This window comes from Mauremys reevesii, linkage group 16, assembly GCF_016161935.1.
Source record: "Mauremys reevesii isolate NIE-2019 linkage group 16, ASM1616193v1, whole genome shotgun sequence".
NCBI lineage: Eukaryota > Metazoa > Chordata > Testudines > Geoemydidae > Mauremys > Mauremys reevesii.
Window position 1 is genome coordinate 11,430,248 of NC_052638.1, and position 19,094 is coordinate 11,449,341.

The 19,094-nt window shown below is 36.1% G+C and overlaps 1 protein-coding gene across 2 annotated transcripts in view; it reads left to right on the forward strand.

The window, feature by feature from the left end:
- Nucleotides 1–19,094, forward strand: part of MBTPS1 (membrane bound transcription factor peptidase, site 1) — a 43,618-nt gene extending 24,524 nt beyond the window's left edge. For both annotated transcript variants that reach the window (XM_039503402.1, XM_039503403.1), the window contains 11 exons: nt 540–728; nt 1,384–1,556; nt 3,136–3,251; nt 5,698–5,854; nt 6,884–7,008; nt 8,142–8,219; nt 11,998–12,138; nt 14,842–14,973; nt 15,508–15,634; nt 16,396–16,526; nt 18,272–19,094. In XM_039503402.1, the coding sequence (XP_039359336.1) occupies nt 540–728; nt 1,384–1,556; nt 3,136–3,251; nt 5,698–5,854; nt 6,884–7,008; nt 8,142–8,219; nt 11,998–12,138; nt 14,842–14,973; nt 15,508–15,634; nt 16,396–16,526; nt 18,272–18,468 (1,566 nt within the window). In that variant the 3' untranslated portion in view covers nt 18,469–19,094. The remainder of the gene's footprint in view (nt 1–539; nt 729–1,383; nt 1,557–3,135; nt 3,252–5,697; nt 5,855–6,883; nt 7,009–8,141; nt 8,220–11,997; nt 12,139–14,841; nt 14,974–15,507; nt 15,635–16,395; nt 16,527–18,271) is intronic.

Genomic DNA, 19,094 nt, shown 5'->3' on the forward strand with positions numbered 1-19,094 from the left:
AATTACCAGGTGATAGTCAACCTTAACTCTTTTTCCCTGGTCAATGGCTATTGCCATTATGTATGACAATGAATAGTCCTTGAACAGGTCGGTAACGCACTGTTACACATTAAATCTTTAAAAAAAATTGATGCATGTTGCAGTCCTTTCCCATCATCCTGGCTAGCATTAACACTTAGACTAAGTTTGTATAATTTGCGTGGACACCCTTTAGTCATCCGTTTTTGTTATTGGAGGAAAACTGTTTCTATTGATTATTATTTTTAGTAGAGAAGTACCCATTTGTTCTGGTGATTGTACAAATACTTGTTAAAGGCAGCCCAGGAGCTCACTGTCTAAATAATTGATGCAAGGAATAATTAATACAAAATTTGACTTCCAGACTTTATATTTTATAATTGAGCACAACATGATCTCCAGTAATGTGTTTTTGTTTTTAAGCAGTGTATATAAAATTTAGTAGATTATTTTTGACAACAAATATTCCTTCATCAACATTTTAAAATAATTACCAACACTTTCTGTTTTCTACTCTGCAGCCAGACTGGCAGCCCTATTTACCACAGAATGGAGATAATATTGAAGTGGCTTTCTCCTATTCCCCAGTGTTATGGCCTTGGTCAGGATACCTAGCAATTTCTATCTCTGTAGCAAAGAAAGCAGCATCTTGGGAAGGCATTGCTCAAGGTCATGTCATGGTCACAGTGTTGTCCCCTGCAGAAAATGAAGTAAGTTTACCTCATTTCAGTGTTTTATTATGTAGTGATTAAATGAATATCCCTCTAAGTGGTTGGTTTAGGTTTATAATCTTGGGTGCAGTTGAATTTGGGGACAAGGTTTAGTAGTCTGAGCAAGAAATCTAACAGTTGAGGGCATGATATAAACATGAAATGAATGCACTCAAACAAAGAAACAAAAAACCCATTCACATGGCCAACTCCATAGAGAGATAAGGCTAATATAAATTGTAATTAAACTGGTGGAATATAGAGATTGATAATAAATTAGAATTATTTTTCTCTCCAAAAAAAGAACTAATTGTTTTGGAGACCCTTCTAAAGTCTCAAATGTTTAAAGCATCTGTAGCACTGAAGCTTTTTTTTCAATATTTTAAATTCTAAGCATAAATGTAAACCACTGAATATACAAAGGATTTTTTATAATAGAGTTACAATACTTGTGTGATTTTATGGGGTTAGACCTTCATCTCTGAACATTCGTTGCTGGCACTGGGAAACTGTTCCTGGATTTAGTGGGTAAACTTGGCAAATAAAAATCAAAAATCATTCTTCAGTATTTCTGGACCTTTATAATCCTAAATGAAATTGTAAATACTCTTAGGAAAAACATTTCATTATTTTTGTTTTCCGTTTTTTCTTCCAGTCTAAAAGTGGTGCAGAGCAGACTTCTACTGTGAAGCTCCCAATAAAAGTAAAGATCATTCCTACCCCTCCTCGTAGCAAGCGAGTCCTTTGGGATCAGTATCACAATCTTCGTTATCCACCAGGATACTTCCCCAGAGATAATTTGAGGATGAAGAATGATCCTTTAGATTGGTGTGTCTCTTCGGTTTTATCTGAGAAATCGTAACTAATTCCTTGGGTTTGTTTATTGATTATATGTTAATGACATGCAGTACAGTACAACCTCACTATAACACCTTCATAATAGTAAACCTTGGGCTATAGTGAACCCGGCCCTTAGATCCCATCTCCAGCCCTGCCTACTGCAGCAGGGGGCTGACAATTCCTCTGGCTCCAGGGCTGCGGGGACGTGGGGGCACACAGCTCCTTCTGCTGCCGGAGGAGCTGTCTGCTGTGGCCCCGGGGCTGGAGGAGCTCTCAGTTCTGCAGGGCTCAAGGTATCAGCAACCCCTTCTCCTCCCCCCGACCCCCACAGCAGGTTTCTTTCCCTATAATGAACCCCTGGCTATAAGAACCAAATGGCTTGGATCCTCAGGGGTTCGTTATAGCGAGGGTGTGTTGTACCTTTATTGTCTAGGGAACACAATCCCACTTCCAGCATAACATGGGGAATTTTATTTTCTAATAATTTCATAGAAAACAATACAGCGTCTGGATGGAGTTTTCGAGCTTTATTTGTGGTTTATTAACAACTTATTTAAATTATTTCCTGGATTTCTGAAGAAAAGTTTGACATCTGTAAAGAGTGAAGTGTATTTGAAAACTAAGGATTCATCTTTTTAAAGTGTTTTGCTCTCCTTTGAAAAACAAAACACCTTTACAAATTCAGCTAGATTCATTATAGAAAACTCAAACTGAAGGCTCATTTTTAAAAATAACGTAACAGTTTAGTTTAATTACAGATTGAATAAGGCATTTTCTCAGCTCCTCTATCCTCTTCGTGATAGGGAACTGGTGTACACATTATTGTCTGTGTTGGCACACATCAAAGTAACCTGAGAGATTCCAGACTAGGGCCCCTGCTTTTTCAGAAATGTCTCCATATTGGTCCCTCACTCCTAAAGAAGTTGATGTTAGTACCAAAAAGGGAACCTACTCCAGAGTCTGACTTGGGTGGAGACAAGGACTGTGGGCACTGTGTGGGAGGGAGCATACAGTGAGAAAGCAGTGGGAACCAAGCAGGTTACAGGTGCTGGGTGTCTTCTGAACAGCTGCCTGGGGGACAGGGATACTCCTGTCTCCCTAGAATGGCTCTTGGCAAGTGGCCAGGAGCAGCTTCCACTGGTTTCAGCAGTTCTCCAAAGTCAGTCCCACTTACTTGCTTCATCTCCTGGTAGCTGGCGTTGCTCTCACCAGCTCTTCTGTGGGAAGGAAAGTCAGTAAGCAGCTGGTTTTAATATGGGGTAATTTTTTCTTTTTGTGATGTGTAATAAACAGATACTAACGTATTTCATAAGAGGCCTCAACCCAGCCCTTAGTGTTGTTTGTGTAATTCATTGCACTCTGTTACTGCGATCACAGATGATACAGTTTGCACATAATTGTGCATAGAATTGATTATGCATGGATAATTAGAAGCCATCATTTGAAAATGTCTCTTCTGGAAAAGAAAATAAACTTTGACGCTATAACAAGATAATGTAGTTTAGGTTTGTGCATGTGATGTTTACATTTCTTGACCACTATTTTTGTTTACTTTTATTTTTATTAGGAATGGTGACCACATACATACAAACTTCAGGGATATGTACCAGCATCTAAGAAGCATGGGATATTTTGTTGAAGTTCTTGGTTCACCGTTTACATGTTTTGATGCTAGTCAGTATGGTAAGCAGTCATGCATTATTTGTTTGGTTAATTTCTTTTAGAAGCTTTCTTATCTTTGTAAGGGATTGAAAAGATTTGAAAAAATACTAGAGGAGTACATGCTATTAGAAAAATAACCGCATGCATTATAAATATGTGTTTAATTTTACAAAGGAAGTTTCTCTGTAGTATTCCATTTTCGGCAGTAAAATCAGTCAATTCCCCCTTTGTTGTATCCAAAAATATTTAATAGGCTGTGAAGGAGGAAAACTCATCACTCGATCTGCCATAATGTTCTGATTTCCCTAGCCCCTGTATCGCATAGTATATCGAATCCTAGAAATGTATTCTCACTACAGTGTCTGGGGCCGTTGCTTTGGTGGTGAATCTTGGTCTTACATTGTTCATGGGTTTGTTTAATCTTATGGCAGGCTGCCAAAATCTTCCCAAGGAAGGCAAGTGAGAGAAGGGGAATGGCAGTGTTCAACAGTTTACAGTTCATGGGACAAAGAGAAGGCACGTTGATCGCCTTCGGGCATCCCTCCCCTCCTCCCCCCAAATATCAAAGGACTGCTGCAAATAAGGAAAGTGTGAGACCTTAAAGAAAAGGTTGCAAGAATCCTTTCTCATGGACAGCATTAGGCAACCTTAATATAGGGTTTGCAATAATAAGTGGAACCACCTTGCATGCTGTCTTCATTTCACTGCTGGAAAATAGGAAGCCCTTAAGACAAAGGCCAGTGTAGCTCAGATAAATGCCTCTTGAAAGGGACACCTACATGAATGGGTCTCTGGTGACATAATCACATGGGTGCTGCCAAACAAGGTTCTTTTGCATGACACCGAACTTTGTTTCAGCCTTATGCATTTAAATACTCTAACTTACATAGAGATTTCATTAACACAATTTGAGGAATTTAATATTTAAACTGTACAGCATTATCTGAAAAAGCAAATGGCCTGTTGGGCTTTCAGAAATTAGAATAGGACTGTTCTTTTGCATAAATGTATAAACTCTAAAGGATATCCTGTCACATATGGATAAATATACAACATTACTTTCAGTCAAAAGTGGAAATTAATTTGATGTTCATTCTACACAACTGTCCAATATATTGAATAGCATTTTCTGTATAAGGACATTTTCAGAAAGGGGAGGAGGTGATGGGATTCTCTTCTGTGTTCTTGGTGATGCTGCAATTTGTTAACACTTCTAGTTGAAATGCTTTTGTCCTATTACCATTTTATATACAACAAAGCAAATAGGAGGGGAAAAAACAATTCCAACAGACAGCTTTGAAAGAAGAGCTCTTGCGATATTAGAAGAAAGAAAGAAAAATGTTAATGTACCTCTTATTAGGAAATGTTTATTACAGAGAGAGTGAAGAATTAAGGTGCCTCGATAACTAGTAGCAATGTAACATCTCACTTGTTTATCCAGGGCATCAAGTATATTTTTCCAATTACTTTTCCTGTGGGGCAAATTAGTCACCTTCTTATTTTGTTTGGTTATTTATAACAACATTGTGACATACTCAGGGGCATATCTAAATGAAATAAACAAGACTGTTTTTTAATTTTCTGCATCAAAAAGGCAGCAAGAAGTCTCGGTGTTTTTTTAAATCTAGCTGTTATGACTTCACAGCAGCCACAGTAATAAAAGCTAGTATTTGAACAGAAGGAAAACATGGAGATAGATCACTAAGCTTACAGTCTTCTGTATTAAAGCAAGCAATTACCATTCAAATCTTATACTGTTTCTTTGGCCAGGAGTCATTCTTCGTTCTTGTATTATCAAGCCTAAAAATTAAATTTCTCATCAAAGTAAAACGCTTTACATATTAAAGGACATCCAGTCTGTCTCATGTAAAGAGTTAATCACTGGTTTGTGTATTTACATTAGAGACATTGCAGAATTCCTCTTCCCCTACATATGCACAGCTTCAAAACAAACACTGATCCATGTAATATTCACTACTGAGTTGTTTTCATGTTGGTATTTTCTTACACATGTTGAAGCCTTCCTGTTTTAATGGCTGTATGTTCCCGCTTAGGATGGCAAACCACTGATTTTGTTTGAAAGATTTTAAGGTCTTGTCAAAGGAAAAATCCTGGCTGAAACATAACTATAGAGTCACTATCAGTGCATCCTTTATTCTTTGCTATAACTTCCTCTGTAGCATGACACATTAAAGAAGCTGGTGGTCTTAATCCAGTATCTACAGCCTAGAAACCATCATTACAATTGACACTTCTTATTGGCATTCTTGCAAGAAACTAGGGATTGAAAGGACATGGAGAAATGCATGGAGACCATGACACCCTAAAGGTGGCTCCTTCAAGTCAGTTAGGACAGCATGGGGACACTGCACAGATGTTACCTTCTGCATAAGTTCTGTGGCTAGAGGTAACATTACATTGGTTAGACCGTCAGAGATTATGAATTCTGTTTGCCCTGTTTATGTAGGGACCTTACTGATGGTGGACAGTGAGGAAGAATATTTTCCTGAAGAAATCACCAAGCTAAGGAGGGATGTTGATAATGGACTCTCGCTAATAGTGTTCAGTGATTGGTACAATACTTCAGTGATGAGAAAAGTCAAGTTCTACGATGAAAACACAAGGTATCAGTTTGTCGGGGAGGGTCTGTGGGAACCACAACTTAACATAATTGCTCTTTATAAGGAGGTCATCTAAAAAAAAAAGTGTCAATTGTCTTAAATAATGAAGTAACATTATTTTAGTATTTACAGTGTTTCCCACAATATGTATAAGGAAGGGAATACTGCAGGTGCTAAATTCACTTTGTCTTTATCTAATGGCAAATGGGCATGTTTTTAACAGCAATTGCTGTAAATTTATATATAATCTTAAGGCAACATATGTCACAAATACAGTGACTAGAAAAAACAATGACTACTTAAGTTCTCAGTTGTCAGTTTTTGGGAGGCAAATGGGAAGGAGAACGTAGATTATGAATGATATCAATTAGCTAAATGACCCAGTATTCAAGTATCTGAAATAATTCCTATATATTTTATAAAGGGGGAAATATGTTAGCATCACTAATAATGAAACATTTAATATTTGTGGGGTTAAAAATAACTAAAGATTAGAAAACTCATCAGTCAGCTTTGTGTTATTTTTAACAGAAATTATCCAACCGTTAACAAACAATATTTTCTGTTATTAGAGATATCAGAAGTTCCTCATTCTTTCAGACAGCTTTTAAATAATTTGGGCCGTTGGCTTTTTTCCTTCCTTGCCAAACCAAGTAGACATATATGTCAAACTGTTTTATTTCAAGGTGTTTTTTGTCCTGTTCTGGTAAAGCACACTTCGTTTCACTGTAAAGCTGGACCACATTTGTAATGTTAATTAACTTAGGCTGTGATTTTCAAAGGAGCCTAAAGGTGCCTGTATCTCACAGAAATGCACTGGGGTTTGGGCACATAAATCACTTCAGACCTCTTTGAAAATCCCAGTCATCGTGTTCAAATTGTCACTACCAAATAAACATTGACATTTATGCCCTTGGTACTGATTGCTTTGGTGCATTCTGAATATCATCCAGGAAGATATTGGACTTCTGTTATGAAACAAAATTTTAGATCTTCTATACTAATAACCTGTGCCATGCTCTAATTTTGTAGGCAGTGGTGGATGCCAGATACTGGAGGTGCTAATATTCCAGCTCTCAATGATCTTCTCTCTGTCTGGAACATGGCCTTTAGTGATGGGCTGTACGAAGGGGATTTTACCATGGCAAACCATGAAAGTAAGTCATGGAATACAGTACTTGACTACTCCAAGAACAGAATGTTCTTTGGGGAAATAGTTATATTTATGGGACATGTGACTTTCAGAGATACTGCAACTCTAACACCCCTATGGAATTATATGAAAAAAAAAATCTATTAGATTTTAGATTAATATCTGTATAATAAACTCTATGGTCTTCTTTGTATTTGCATTCCAGATGTTCTGAGTGTTTTATTTATTTTTTAATTTGAAACTATAGTTGCTTACTAATTAGAAATATACAGATATCAAGGTTCCGGTTTGTCCTATTTTAACTTAATATTTTAAATTGAATTTTGAAGTTCTTTCTCTTGTGGAGTCATTCCTCAAAACATTCCACTTTTGACACATATATATAATTTTTGGATGTTCTTTAGCACATCTTGCCCTCTTGACCTTTGAATTCTTTACCCATAATTGATTGATTTTTAAATATGTCTACCCATATAGATTGATATGTTTCATTGTTTGAGGTTATAGCTATTATGATGGATGAAAGACACTGGACTGGGGATCAGGAAATCTGGATTCAGTTTATAGCTCTGCCACAGGCTTTCTAGTTGACCTTGGACAAGTCACTTAATCTCCCTTTGCCTTAGTTTCCAATCTTCTACTTGTATATTGTTTCCTTTTTTCACACCCTTTGTCTATTCTGTTTATTTAGACTGTAAGCTCTTCAGCCTCTAATTTTGTTTGTACAATCCCTGATTGTTGGCATGGGCCACTGGAATACAAATAACAATTACCTTTCATAGTGATAACAGCGGCTTGTAAAAGATAATATAATTAAGCTTCTCTTTTGGGTTTGAGAAAGATTATAACATCATAACTTCTAAAATGAGCGTATACTTGAGTGAAATATATGAAATGAAATATTTGAAAGCTTTGCTTGGAAATTCTTCAATAGTTAATTGGAAAAAAAAACAAAACCTCACTGACTGTGCAGATTATATGGTGATTTTAATCGGAATATGAGAACTCATATAAGCATGATTGATGCATTTCTTCTCTTTATTGACCTTCACAGTTAACTGAATAAGGGGTGGGGGAGAGAGAAAAGAGCATTCATTGTTAGCCTATGCATTGTAACTTCATATGTCTGTTTTTCAGTGAACTATGCATCAGGATGCAGTATTGCTAAGTTTCCAGAAGATGGCATTGTAATTTCACACACTTTTAAGGACCAAGGTATACAGCTGCATTTCCTTATTTTTATTATTTTTTTATTAATGGTATTTCTAGGTAGGTACATAGGCAAACATTTATAATTGAGTGCAAAAGTTACCAGAAATATGCAGAATAATTAAGTAGATAAGTTGTTTCTTTTGGTATAGCATTCTTACACACAGTTTAGGACACAAGCAATTCATGCATCACTGTTATAACCAGGTACAGGCATGTTTTTGATATAAGACAGTTATATGCAACTATATACACACATTTATTGTAACACTGCTCTCTCTGTGTATCTATATATACACTTACAGATGTAGCAGAAATTGTGTGTGCATCTAGGGGCATAGGTAATTATTAGTGTCCTTTCTGAGTGTGATTTTTTGTGTGTGCAGTTTTAGTTCAGATTGTTGCTTGTACATTTCAGTTAAAGTGATAGCTGAAGTCTAAATGTCTTTAAACTCAGACACTTGGTACTATCAAATTTGACAGTATCTTCTATTTTTTTTTATATTATCTTTAGCTATATCTCAGTTTAGGATTTTCTTTTCCAAGCCATAAATTGGTGATGCATTTATCATAAAGCTATAGCTAATGTTTTGAACGAGTATCACATTTTGTTGTTAGCAGTTATCTGTGAGAACCCGTGGAGGACAGGTCAGGTCCCAGAGGACTGAAGAAAGGCAAACATAGTACCTATCTTTAAAAGCAAGAATACAGAGGAGCTAGGGGATTATAGGCCAGTCATCTTATCTTTAATACTTGGAAAGATACTGGAACAAACTATTGATCAATCAATTTGTAAACACCTAGAGGATAATAGGGTTATAAGAAATAGCCAGCATGGATTTGTCAAGAATAGATCCTGCCAAATCAACCTAATTTCCTTCTTTGATGGAGTTATTGGCCTAGTGGATGGGTGAAACATTGTTCGTGAGATATCTTGATTTTAGTAAGAGTTTTGACCCAGTCTCCCATGATACTCTCATAAGCAAACTAGAGAAATATAGTCTGTAAGGTGGTGCATAACTGGTTGAAAGACCATACTCAAAGACTAGTTATCAATTGTTCACTGTCAAACTGGGAGGGCATATCTAGTGGAGTCCTGCCGGGATTAGTCCTGGGTCTGGTACTAGTCACTATTTTCCTTAATGACTTGGATAATGAAGTGGAGAGTATGCTTCTAAAATATGTGGATGACACCACATATTTACTATTGGTGAATTTTAGTGACACCACTATTTTAGTGACACCAAATAGTCACTATTTTCCTTAATGACTTGGATAATGAAGTGGAGAGTATGCTTCTAAAATATGTGGATGGGCAGGGTTGTAAGCACTTTGGAGGACAGGATTAGAATTCAAAATGACCTTTACAAATTGGAGAATTGGTCTGAAATCAACAAGATGAAATTTAATAAAGACAAGTGCAAAGTACTTCAGTTAGGAAGGAAAAACCATAAGCACCACTACAAAATGGGGAATAACTGGCTAAGTGGTACTACTGACAGCAAATGTGAAAAATTGGGACGGTGGGTAAAAGGAGCCTATATAAGAAAAAGACACAAAAATTGGGACATCTGGTCACCCTACTAATATCATTCTGGGATATATTTAAGAGAGTATCACATGTAAGACACAGGAGGTAATTACCTTGCTCTACTTGGCACTGGTGAGGCTTCAACTGGAGTGCTGTGTTCAGTTCTAGGTGCCACACTTTAGGAAAGAGGCGGATAAATTGGAGAGAGTCCAGAGGAGAACAACAAAAATGATGAATGATTTAGAAAACCTGACCTATTAGGAATGGCTTAAAAAAAAACTGGGTATGTTTAGTCTTGAGAAAAGAAGACTTGGGGGAAGGTGGGAGAGACCTGATAAGTCTTCAAATATGTTAAGAACTGTTATAAAGAGGATGGTGATTTTCCCCATGTCCGCTGGAGGAAGGACAAGAAGTAATAGGCTTAATTTGCAACAAGGGAGACTTGGATTAAATATTAGAAAACTTTTCCACATATAAGGGTAGTTAAACTGTGGAATAGAGTTTAAAGAGAAGCTGTGGAATCCTCGTCATTGGAGGTTTTTAAGAGCAGGTTGGACAAACACCTGTCAGAGATGGTCTAGGTTTACGTAATCCTGCCTCAGCGCAGAGGGATGGACTTCATGACCTTTGAAGATCCCTTCCAGCCCTACATTTCTGTGATTCAGCAGAGTGTCTTCCAGGATATAATAAATTCCATTTTTATCATACTTGGTGTCAGAAGTTTCCTGTGAATTTTTATGTGTATATGACTTGAGTGTTTTAATCTGTGGACAGTCACAGAAGATGTGTGTATTGTGACTGACATGTCTTTGTCCTCTTCAAATGAAGTTAGGACTTTGAGTTTATTTTGTTGGTGATTACTAGGATGTAAAAGAGGCATATAATTACTTTTCATTAGAATTCTGCCACAGTGGAGAAAAGCTGTGAGCATTTTGGAAGATGTTTAGTACTCAGGAATTCTGTTTGTTTTGGGTTTTTTTATGGTGACATATTTTAGCATCATTAAGAGATGCATAAAGTTTGGTAAGTAGTCAGTTAGGTCTTCTTATTTTACTGAGCCCCTTTCAGTTCACTTTCAAAAGAAAGACATTGCTGTATATTTCTCTAGTCTAGTCTGGAGATAATGTGTTAACTGGAGGAATTTGCAATCACTGTGTTTTTGGAGTTTATATTGCTGTTTCAGTTCTTCAGATAATCTCTGACTGGAAGCAGAAAAGCATTTTATCAAGAAGTAATGTTGTGCATATTTTATAATACCTTTTGTTTCTTTATGGATCATGATTTTTTTCCCCTTTTTATTTATCGTGAACTAAAAACTGCACAAGTTTGAATGTATCTTACAATGGTACAGTTAGTGCCCTTTTGAGTTATGAGTGCCTGATTTTAAACTAAATAGTTTTCTTTTTGGCATATTTCTCCATTGTAAACTTAGTATTTTGTTCATAAATTGAAAGTTTAACAGGAGTTTAAATACAACAGAAGTTTGTAGTGCATAGACATAATGAGATGCACACATTGGAAAACAATTGCCTTTATTCCTCATAACCCCTACTATTAAACATGTTGTATATGAACATTCTTCAGTTAGAAATTCCATTTTGTTACTCTTTACAAAAAGAGGGAATGCCTTACTTTGAGACTACTGTATTCTTGCTTCTAATTCCATGAACAGTGCTTGGCATCTAATAATATTTAAACATGGCAGCCATGTATGTGGATGTTAAGCAAAATGTTTTATAATGGTCAGTGTTTAAATTAGTAGATATTGCACACCCTTACAAGAAATTAATTTCATAAAGTCCCTTTAAACTCTTCATAAAAAATTCACTCTTCTCAATGGGAAAAAACCGTATGTAGAAAACCTTAATTATCTGCTATTTTAAAACATGGGAAATTAGGAGAATTGTAGGTGAAATTTTAGGATTTTTCATTAAAGAACGTTAAAAACAGTGAAACACTTGAGTCTTGATTCTGCAACTGCACTAAAGTAAAGAAAATTAAAAACTCAGTGTAGGACTGACAAAACCAAGGCCTTGGAGTGGTTTAATTTGTTGCCAAATTTGTCTAGGAAATTTTCTCTTGAATGTAATCTCAAATTAAGAGCCAGACAACTGCATTTATTGAATGTTTGTTATTTATAGCTTGTACAATGTGGGGGATTGTGTATCCTGAGCGGGGAGAGAGGGGGGAAATCAGGTTTAAATTGCATATGGCTTTTAGTAAAATTTAAAATTCCTTCTCCCTCTGTTCTAGGTCTTGAAGTTTTAAAGCAGGAGACTGCTGTAGTTGAAAATGTCCCCATTTTGGGACTGTACCAAATTCCTTCTGAAGGTGGAGGCAGACTAGTTCTGTATGGAGACTCTAACTGTTTAGATGATAGTCATCGGCAAAAAGGTATATGAACTGAGATATGCAGAATGGACTTTTTTAATATAGTATCAGAGGGGTAGCCATGTTAGTCTGGATCTGTAAAAGCAGCAAAGAGTCCTGTGGCACCTTATAGACTAACAGACGTATTGGAGCATGAGCTTTCGTGGGTGAATACCCACTTCGTTGGATGTATGCTTTTATATATTGACACCTGCGGTGCTGGCTGGTTTACAGCTCCCATCAGCAAAATTTATATTTGCTATGAAAAAAAATCTAAATGCCACCAATCATAGGGCAGTCTGATTTCTTCATAGCTGTATTGAATATGCTCTATCTAGTATATTTGTAAAATCCAGTTATGGCTAGAAGAGTGACTATGTAAAATAACCTCATGATATCCAGTAGTTCTGATCCTTGTAGTTATACAGATTCCTGTCTGTATTCTGAACCCGTTTCTAATAGAACATAGCATTTCTTTGAGATATCAGGGTGGATTTCCAGGATTAGCAGTTAAAAAACTTGTAAATTGAGGGCATGTCTGATTTGGAGTCATTGAGACACAAATATGGTACCCCAGGATCCTATTTTTATAGTGTCCTTTGCATAGTATAATTGTTGTTTAAACTGTATTTTTGCATTACTGTTTTTTATCAGTAGGTCTAGCAAAACTTAAGGACGCATTAGCCTTTATCCTTTTCAGAACATGTTGCAGTGTAGATTTATATAACAAGGCTTCCCAGCTGTGCTGCCCTATTTTACTCTGCATCTCACACAGAACTGTTACGGTAGCTCTGTGAGAAATTAAATATTGCTCCTTGAAGAACCTTTAATTATTTAAATTGATCGGTAACAGGTTCATAGAATCATGGAAGATAGAGGTGTAAAAGACTTATCGGATCACACAATCTATTTCCCTGCAAACCATGATTATTCCTTATGGTCCATTATCTAGTGCTTTGTCTAGTCTAGATTTTAAAATTCTGAAGCAGTTGTTTTTCTATCATTTCCCTTGTGAGACTAAGCTACAATCTGGTAGGTCTCAGTATCAAGAGATATTTCTTGATATTCAGCCTAATTTTTCCTTTTATTAATTTTATTCCTTTTAGTACAAGTAATGCATCAGTATATAACATTAAAGAATTCATTTCCTGACTTAATTTTCAAACCCAACAAATATTTGTAGATTATCATGTTTTATGTTAGACCATCACTCAGTGAAATTCTCTTTCCATCTTTTCTCATAAATCACTTCCTCCAATTTTTTTCGATACTTTTCTGTTAATGATAAATTCTGGGCATCATATTAATACCCAAGTGTGGTGACACCAGAGCTTTACAGCTTCACTAAAGGTTATTAAAAGCCTTTACTGCAAGGACAGATATTTTAACAATGATATAAGTCATAGAATGCTGTGCCTTTTGAACACTGATGCTGTTATATTTGGTGTAACTCTGTGTAGCAAGCAGTCTGGAAAGCTTTAAAGAATTCCATTAAATTGGCTTTTAAGTTACGAATTAAGAGCTATATCTCCTGCTTAAGACATTGACCTTAAGCTGTTAAATTCTTCACATATGTGACTATAAATCCTTAAAATGTGGTTGACTGACCTCTTTAAAAATCAAAGGTGAGGGTTAAGTGTTATCAGGATTATGAAGATTAACTTCCATTCCCACCAAACAGCTGTTCAAGCAAAGAATTGTGAGATTTTTTTTTTTTTGGCTCTATGTTAAAAATGAATGAGAAGAGTCACTTGTCCTTATTCTACAAACTAAAATTTCAGACAGCTTGAGACCTGGGATCATAATTTTAGCAACAGCAAGCTCTACAGCAAGACCAGGACAGTTTTAGCAACATTTGAAACCAGTGCTCATGAGCAGTACTAGAGTGTAAAGAACACTCGGAAAAAAATTTGCTACTCAGTGTTTCCCAGCTTTTTCCATATCACAAGTCCCTTTTCCATATTGGGATCACTGTGGGAGCCACCTCACCTATAGCTGGGATGCTGGGGTCTAGGCAGGACCCCCATCCTACTTAGCAGTATGGGAAGAGCAGGGTGATCGGGATCCCTGATAAGTGTTTGGCACACTTCTGTGGGGCATAATAGCAGGTTGAGAACCTCTGCCCTTTAGAATCATCTCCCACCAAAAATATACTTTGTCCATGTAAGAACAGCTACAGCTGTGTCTCTAAATGATGAAAGCAAAGTTTTAAGCTTTGTGCTTCCTACATTGCCACATCAGTAAAATTGATAACTTCCATATACACGCAAATAACCTGCTGTTTTGGGGGGCATCTCACTCGAGGCATCATAAGCTCTAAGTCTTGCCCAAACCAAAGTTCCCATCCTTGATGCAGTTGCTAAATAACCTACTCTCAGCATTAAGAGCTAAACATTTGTTTAGTTCAGAAAAGAAGAAAATATTTTCCTTTAAAATTGAACAGTTCGTTGTAATTTCGACACTTTAAAACCCACCCCATATGTGAAAAGAGGGATATTTTTTCTTGGGTATGCCAAAAGAAACAACCCTACTTGTACTACTTGTAAAGCAAAAAGAAAGAGAGAAACTGACCAGGTGTTAAAGCTTTAGGTATCCTGGTTAAAACACAGTCATATTCATTAGTTAAAACTTTTCTTATTTATTTATTTATTTATTTATTTAAAAGACCAAACTGTATCATAATGTGTGTTGTTTTTGGGAACCGGGGGGGCCATTAAATCCACACAGACTGCTTTTGGCTGCTAGATTCTCTTCTTCAGTACACTTCCTATGGGGTGATGCCACCAAGTCTCAGTCATTCTGAAAACAGACAACGACCACCAACAGGAGCAGGATACTCTCTTCCAGAGAGGATGGAAGGTGAGAGTGTTTGGTTTCTTAGCAGAGCCTGCTAGAATTTAGTACCATCTTAATCCTGTGGTACTTTAGGAAATAGGAGTAGCTCCCTCAATGTTCTTGTTTTCTTAACACTGCATTTTCAGAGTATGTGCATATTTAAAAACATCAGCAATTATTAAAATCACAGTGCAGTAATTTTAAATATACAGTTTTTGTTATCTGTAGCACTGTATGCAAATTGTTCTTCTAAGTGTAAATACCAATTGATAGATACAGTGTGTATTTAAAGCACTCAGTTTTATCTAATATGCTGACTACCAAAACCTAGAGATTTTAAAGTTGCCTAGCAACTCATTGTACATTCACAATTCTGTTTTATAAGATACTTTTATTTATAAGAATGAGGTTTAGCTCTAAGGCATTTTATATATGAAACTCTTTCTTAATCACAATGCTGTTTGGTATAATACAAATATTTGAAAATCTTACACAAATTTTATGTCCTCATAGTTTGTCAGGTGTAACTCTCTTTGTCTGTGTAATATGGAATTACAGGTAACCATCTTCATCGGTATTCAAAGGTGCTGGAGGCTCACTTGGGAGACCCCAAACCCCGTTCTCTTCCAGCTTGTCCTCACTTGTCCTGGGCAAAACCACAGCCTTTGAATGAAACTGCACCCAGGTTATTATATTTATTCTTTTAAATGTTTTTAATAAGAAATTTTCAGGTTTGAATTTGATCAAAAAGTCACTTAAATCAAATGGTATTGTCTCTGCTTTCTGAGTGGATGACAGGGAACTTCTTAAATAGGAGAACAACAAAAGATGAATAATAAATAGGAAATAATGGTTAATGTACTTCTGATACAAATTTTTGGCTAACTCATCATTCATACTATGATTTATGAAAGTTAGGGAATTTACAGACATTTCCAGAAATAAAATGGTAGTTATCTGAGTGCCCCAAACTACAATTAATATGATCTTGCAAATAACAGCAATAAAAATTCATGTTTTTTCAGAAAAATATTTCTCAATCACTTTTTGATTAACTTTACTTTCCAGTGTATCATCTGTTGGTAGTTTAGAGGTAGACAAACCAATATCTCCATTAATGGATCACTAAACCATTATGGGTAACTTTTGGTAGGCTACCCCTAAGAGACAAATTTGTAGGTAAGTAGATACCTAACGGACTTTGTATCTACAGTATTTGATTTGAATTTTGTATACTTGAGAACTTTGAAACCAATAAAATTAATTACACAGTAATCTGTGCATCCAATTTAGTGAGTTATTTATTGGTTCAGATGATCTTTTTCTATAATTTCTTTTTATACATTTGTATGTAATGTTATATAATTAAATCTATAACATTTCTGCAGAATTCATTGGACTTCTTGGACCAATGTATAAATGCTTTTATATTTTAATTTCTTCCAGCAACCTTTGGAAACATCAAAAATTATTGTCAATTGATTTGGATAAAGTGGCTTTACCCAGCTTTCGACAGAACCGACCCCAAGTAAGACCTTTATCCCCTGGAGAAAGTGGAGCGTGGGACATTCCAGGAGGTGAATATCAATCTGCCTGGGGGACAGAGAGAGACAGAGATTTTACATGTTTTCTTTAAAATGTTTAAAGCGCTCAGAAATGTCAGTGACTGCCACAGTATAAAAGTTTGTGTTGAAAATTAAAATTAACTTTTGTAAGTTTATTTGTTCAAAATAAGCTTGTACTGAATGTTAACAAAGGTGGTTAATTGGAGGCAAAGGAATACTGACAGTTGTTTGTAATAACTTTGTAGCTTTCAGATTGTGTAGGAATTGTTGTTCATGAGTTTTATTACCTTCAGTATGGGGCTAGAAGCAATTCAATATTGACTCTTGAAATTTAACAAGTAGATGCTATTTTTAAGACTTAAAGATCTATTATAATACTAGTTATATTACCTACAATAAATTAAGGTGATCTGAATGCAACTGAATATGCTTGGGGTGCCTTTAAAGTTGTATGCACTTTAACAGGTTTTGTAAGTATATTTTTAACTGTCATTCAGTGACTTCATGCTACATTATGTAATGTAATTAATGTTAAGCATTTTCATACTATGCAACTACTAGGAAGAACTCTTCACCCATAGAACTGAAACAGCAGCAAACATTTGGTATAGCTTAAGCTACAGAATCTGATACTGTAAAAATTCAGAGTAGTCTAGTTTTCTGTAACATATTATGTTAACAATACCATGTTCATCTGGCATTCACCCTGTCCTGGGGCTCCACTGCAAACTAATGGTGCCTCTCAAATCAGCAAATAGACCCTTTTTACATAAGTCAAAATAGATTATCGTCAACCTTTTTCTGCTGAAGTATCCATTGACCACAATGTACTGAAGTAGAAATCAAACTTTTTATGATGAGTGCTCTTTGCAGGGCCTAGATTATTTTGCCTGGGTGCTAGCTACTGGATGTTGATAATTTACAGGGGAGCTTTTTAAATTGCATTCTGGTGTCTGTTTTGTACTCAACATTAGTGGATAGCAGCTCCCATTAAGATAAAAAGAACCAAGTGCACTGAGTTGAAAATTGACTCCAAGATAGTTTGCATGAACTGTGGTTTGGGAAAGAGGTTCTGGTGAGGAATTGTAGGGTAGTTAGCAGAGTCTTCAGTTTGAATATCGTGTATTCTCCTTCATGGGATTTGCCTTCACCGTGACATCATATGCCCTGCAAGAGCCCATTTCAAAGCCGTTTGTGTGTGTATTCCACCAAGAGCAGAGCCTTCAGTTCCAGGGTTCTAGAACTAAGGGAATTAAAAAAAAAAAACCAAGCCCAAAATTGTCCTTCTCTCTACACCAGCTTGAGCTGAGTGCAAAACCAATCCTTTCACTGCATCAGAATTTGTAGTTAATGTATTGTTTCAATGTAAAATATATATCTGGTAGTAAATTAATGGTTAAGGTGGGTTGGTTTGTTTTTTAAACTTGCTTTTTCTTTTTATAAGAAGCAAGATATTGCTATCTCTGGGGAAACTTTATATACGGATCCAGGCTAGGTCTTCATTTGTCAAAACTAGCTCCAGATGAAATCTCTTGTGTTCTCTTGCAGATTTATCGATCCTCCTCTTCTGCAGTAGTTGCTCTGCGTTTATTAATCTGCCTTTTAAAAATGTAATCTGAGTGAATTGGTCTCTGCTTTAGTTAAGAATAGTTACTGTATGGCATGTTCTGTAGATAAAGAATGTAAATGCTGTTGAAAAAGTATTGAAACAGGTACATTTCTTAATTGTTCTCTTTCCCCACCGCTCCCTCTGACAGGTATAATGCCTGGCCGCTATAACCAGGATGTGGGACAGACAATACCTGTCTTTGCTTTCCTTGGTGCGATGGTGGTTCTTGCGTTCTTTGTGGTGCAGATCAACAAAGCTAAGAGCAGGCCAAAGAGACGGAAACCAAGAGTCAAGCGACCACAACTTATGCAACAGGTTCATCCACCAAAGACGCCTTCCGTTTGACAGACCACGCTTGCCAAAGATGACCTTCTCTTATTGGCTGCTTTACTGGACAGGTGGTTGCTCCTGATGACGATTCATCATATATGGTGATTGTAACCAGTGATTCACATGTGACATCATCTCATAGTCTTTGGCTTCTGACAAAAGGGACTAATTTGATCGTATATACATAGAACTACGATTTTCAGCAGCTAAACTCACCAAAGACTTGAACACTGTTTAAAAGCCTGCTCAGTCATTACAAGAGAGGGGAAAGGACCTTTTTTTTTTTTTTTCCCTCCCAACTGACCAAACTAAAATTTGTTTGTAAAAGCTATTTTCTATATTTATTTTTGGGAAGGGGGAGAAAAGTCACTTTAAGGACCTCTGCTATTTGGAAGCAAAATCATTTTTTTCAGATGGAATGCAATTTTGTAATACTGTGTTGTGACGAAGAGTAGAAATTATATCTTACTCCTTTAACGATGTAAGAGGAGGGAAACTGGTACAAATCAATGAGACATATCTGTTTGTTTATTTTTATAAAGCCAACTACCATGATGTTTTGTAATTTTTGGTCATGATTTCACCATTGTTGGTGGAGCAAATTTTCAATAAATATGTTATCTATATGACGCTGAAAAAAA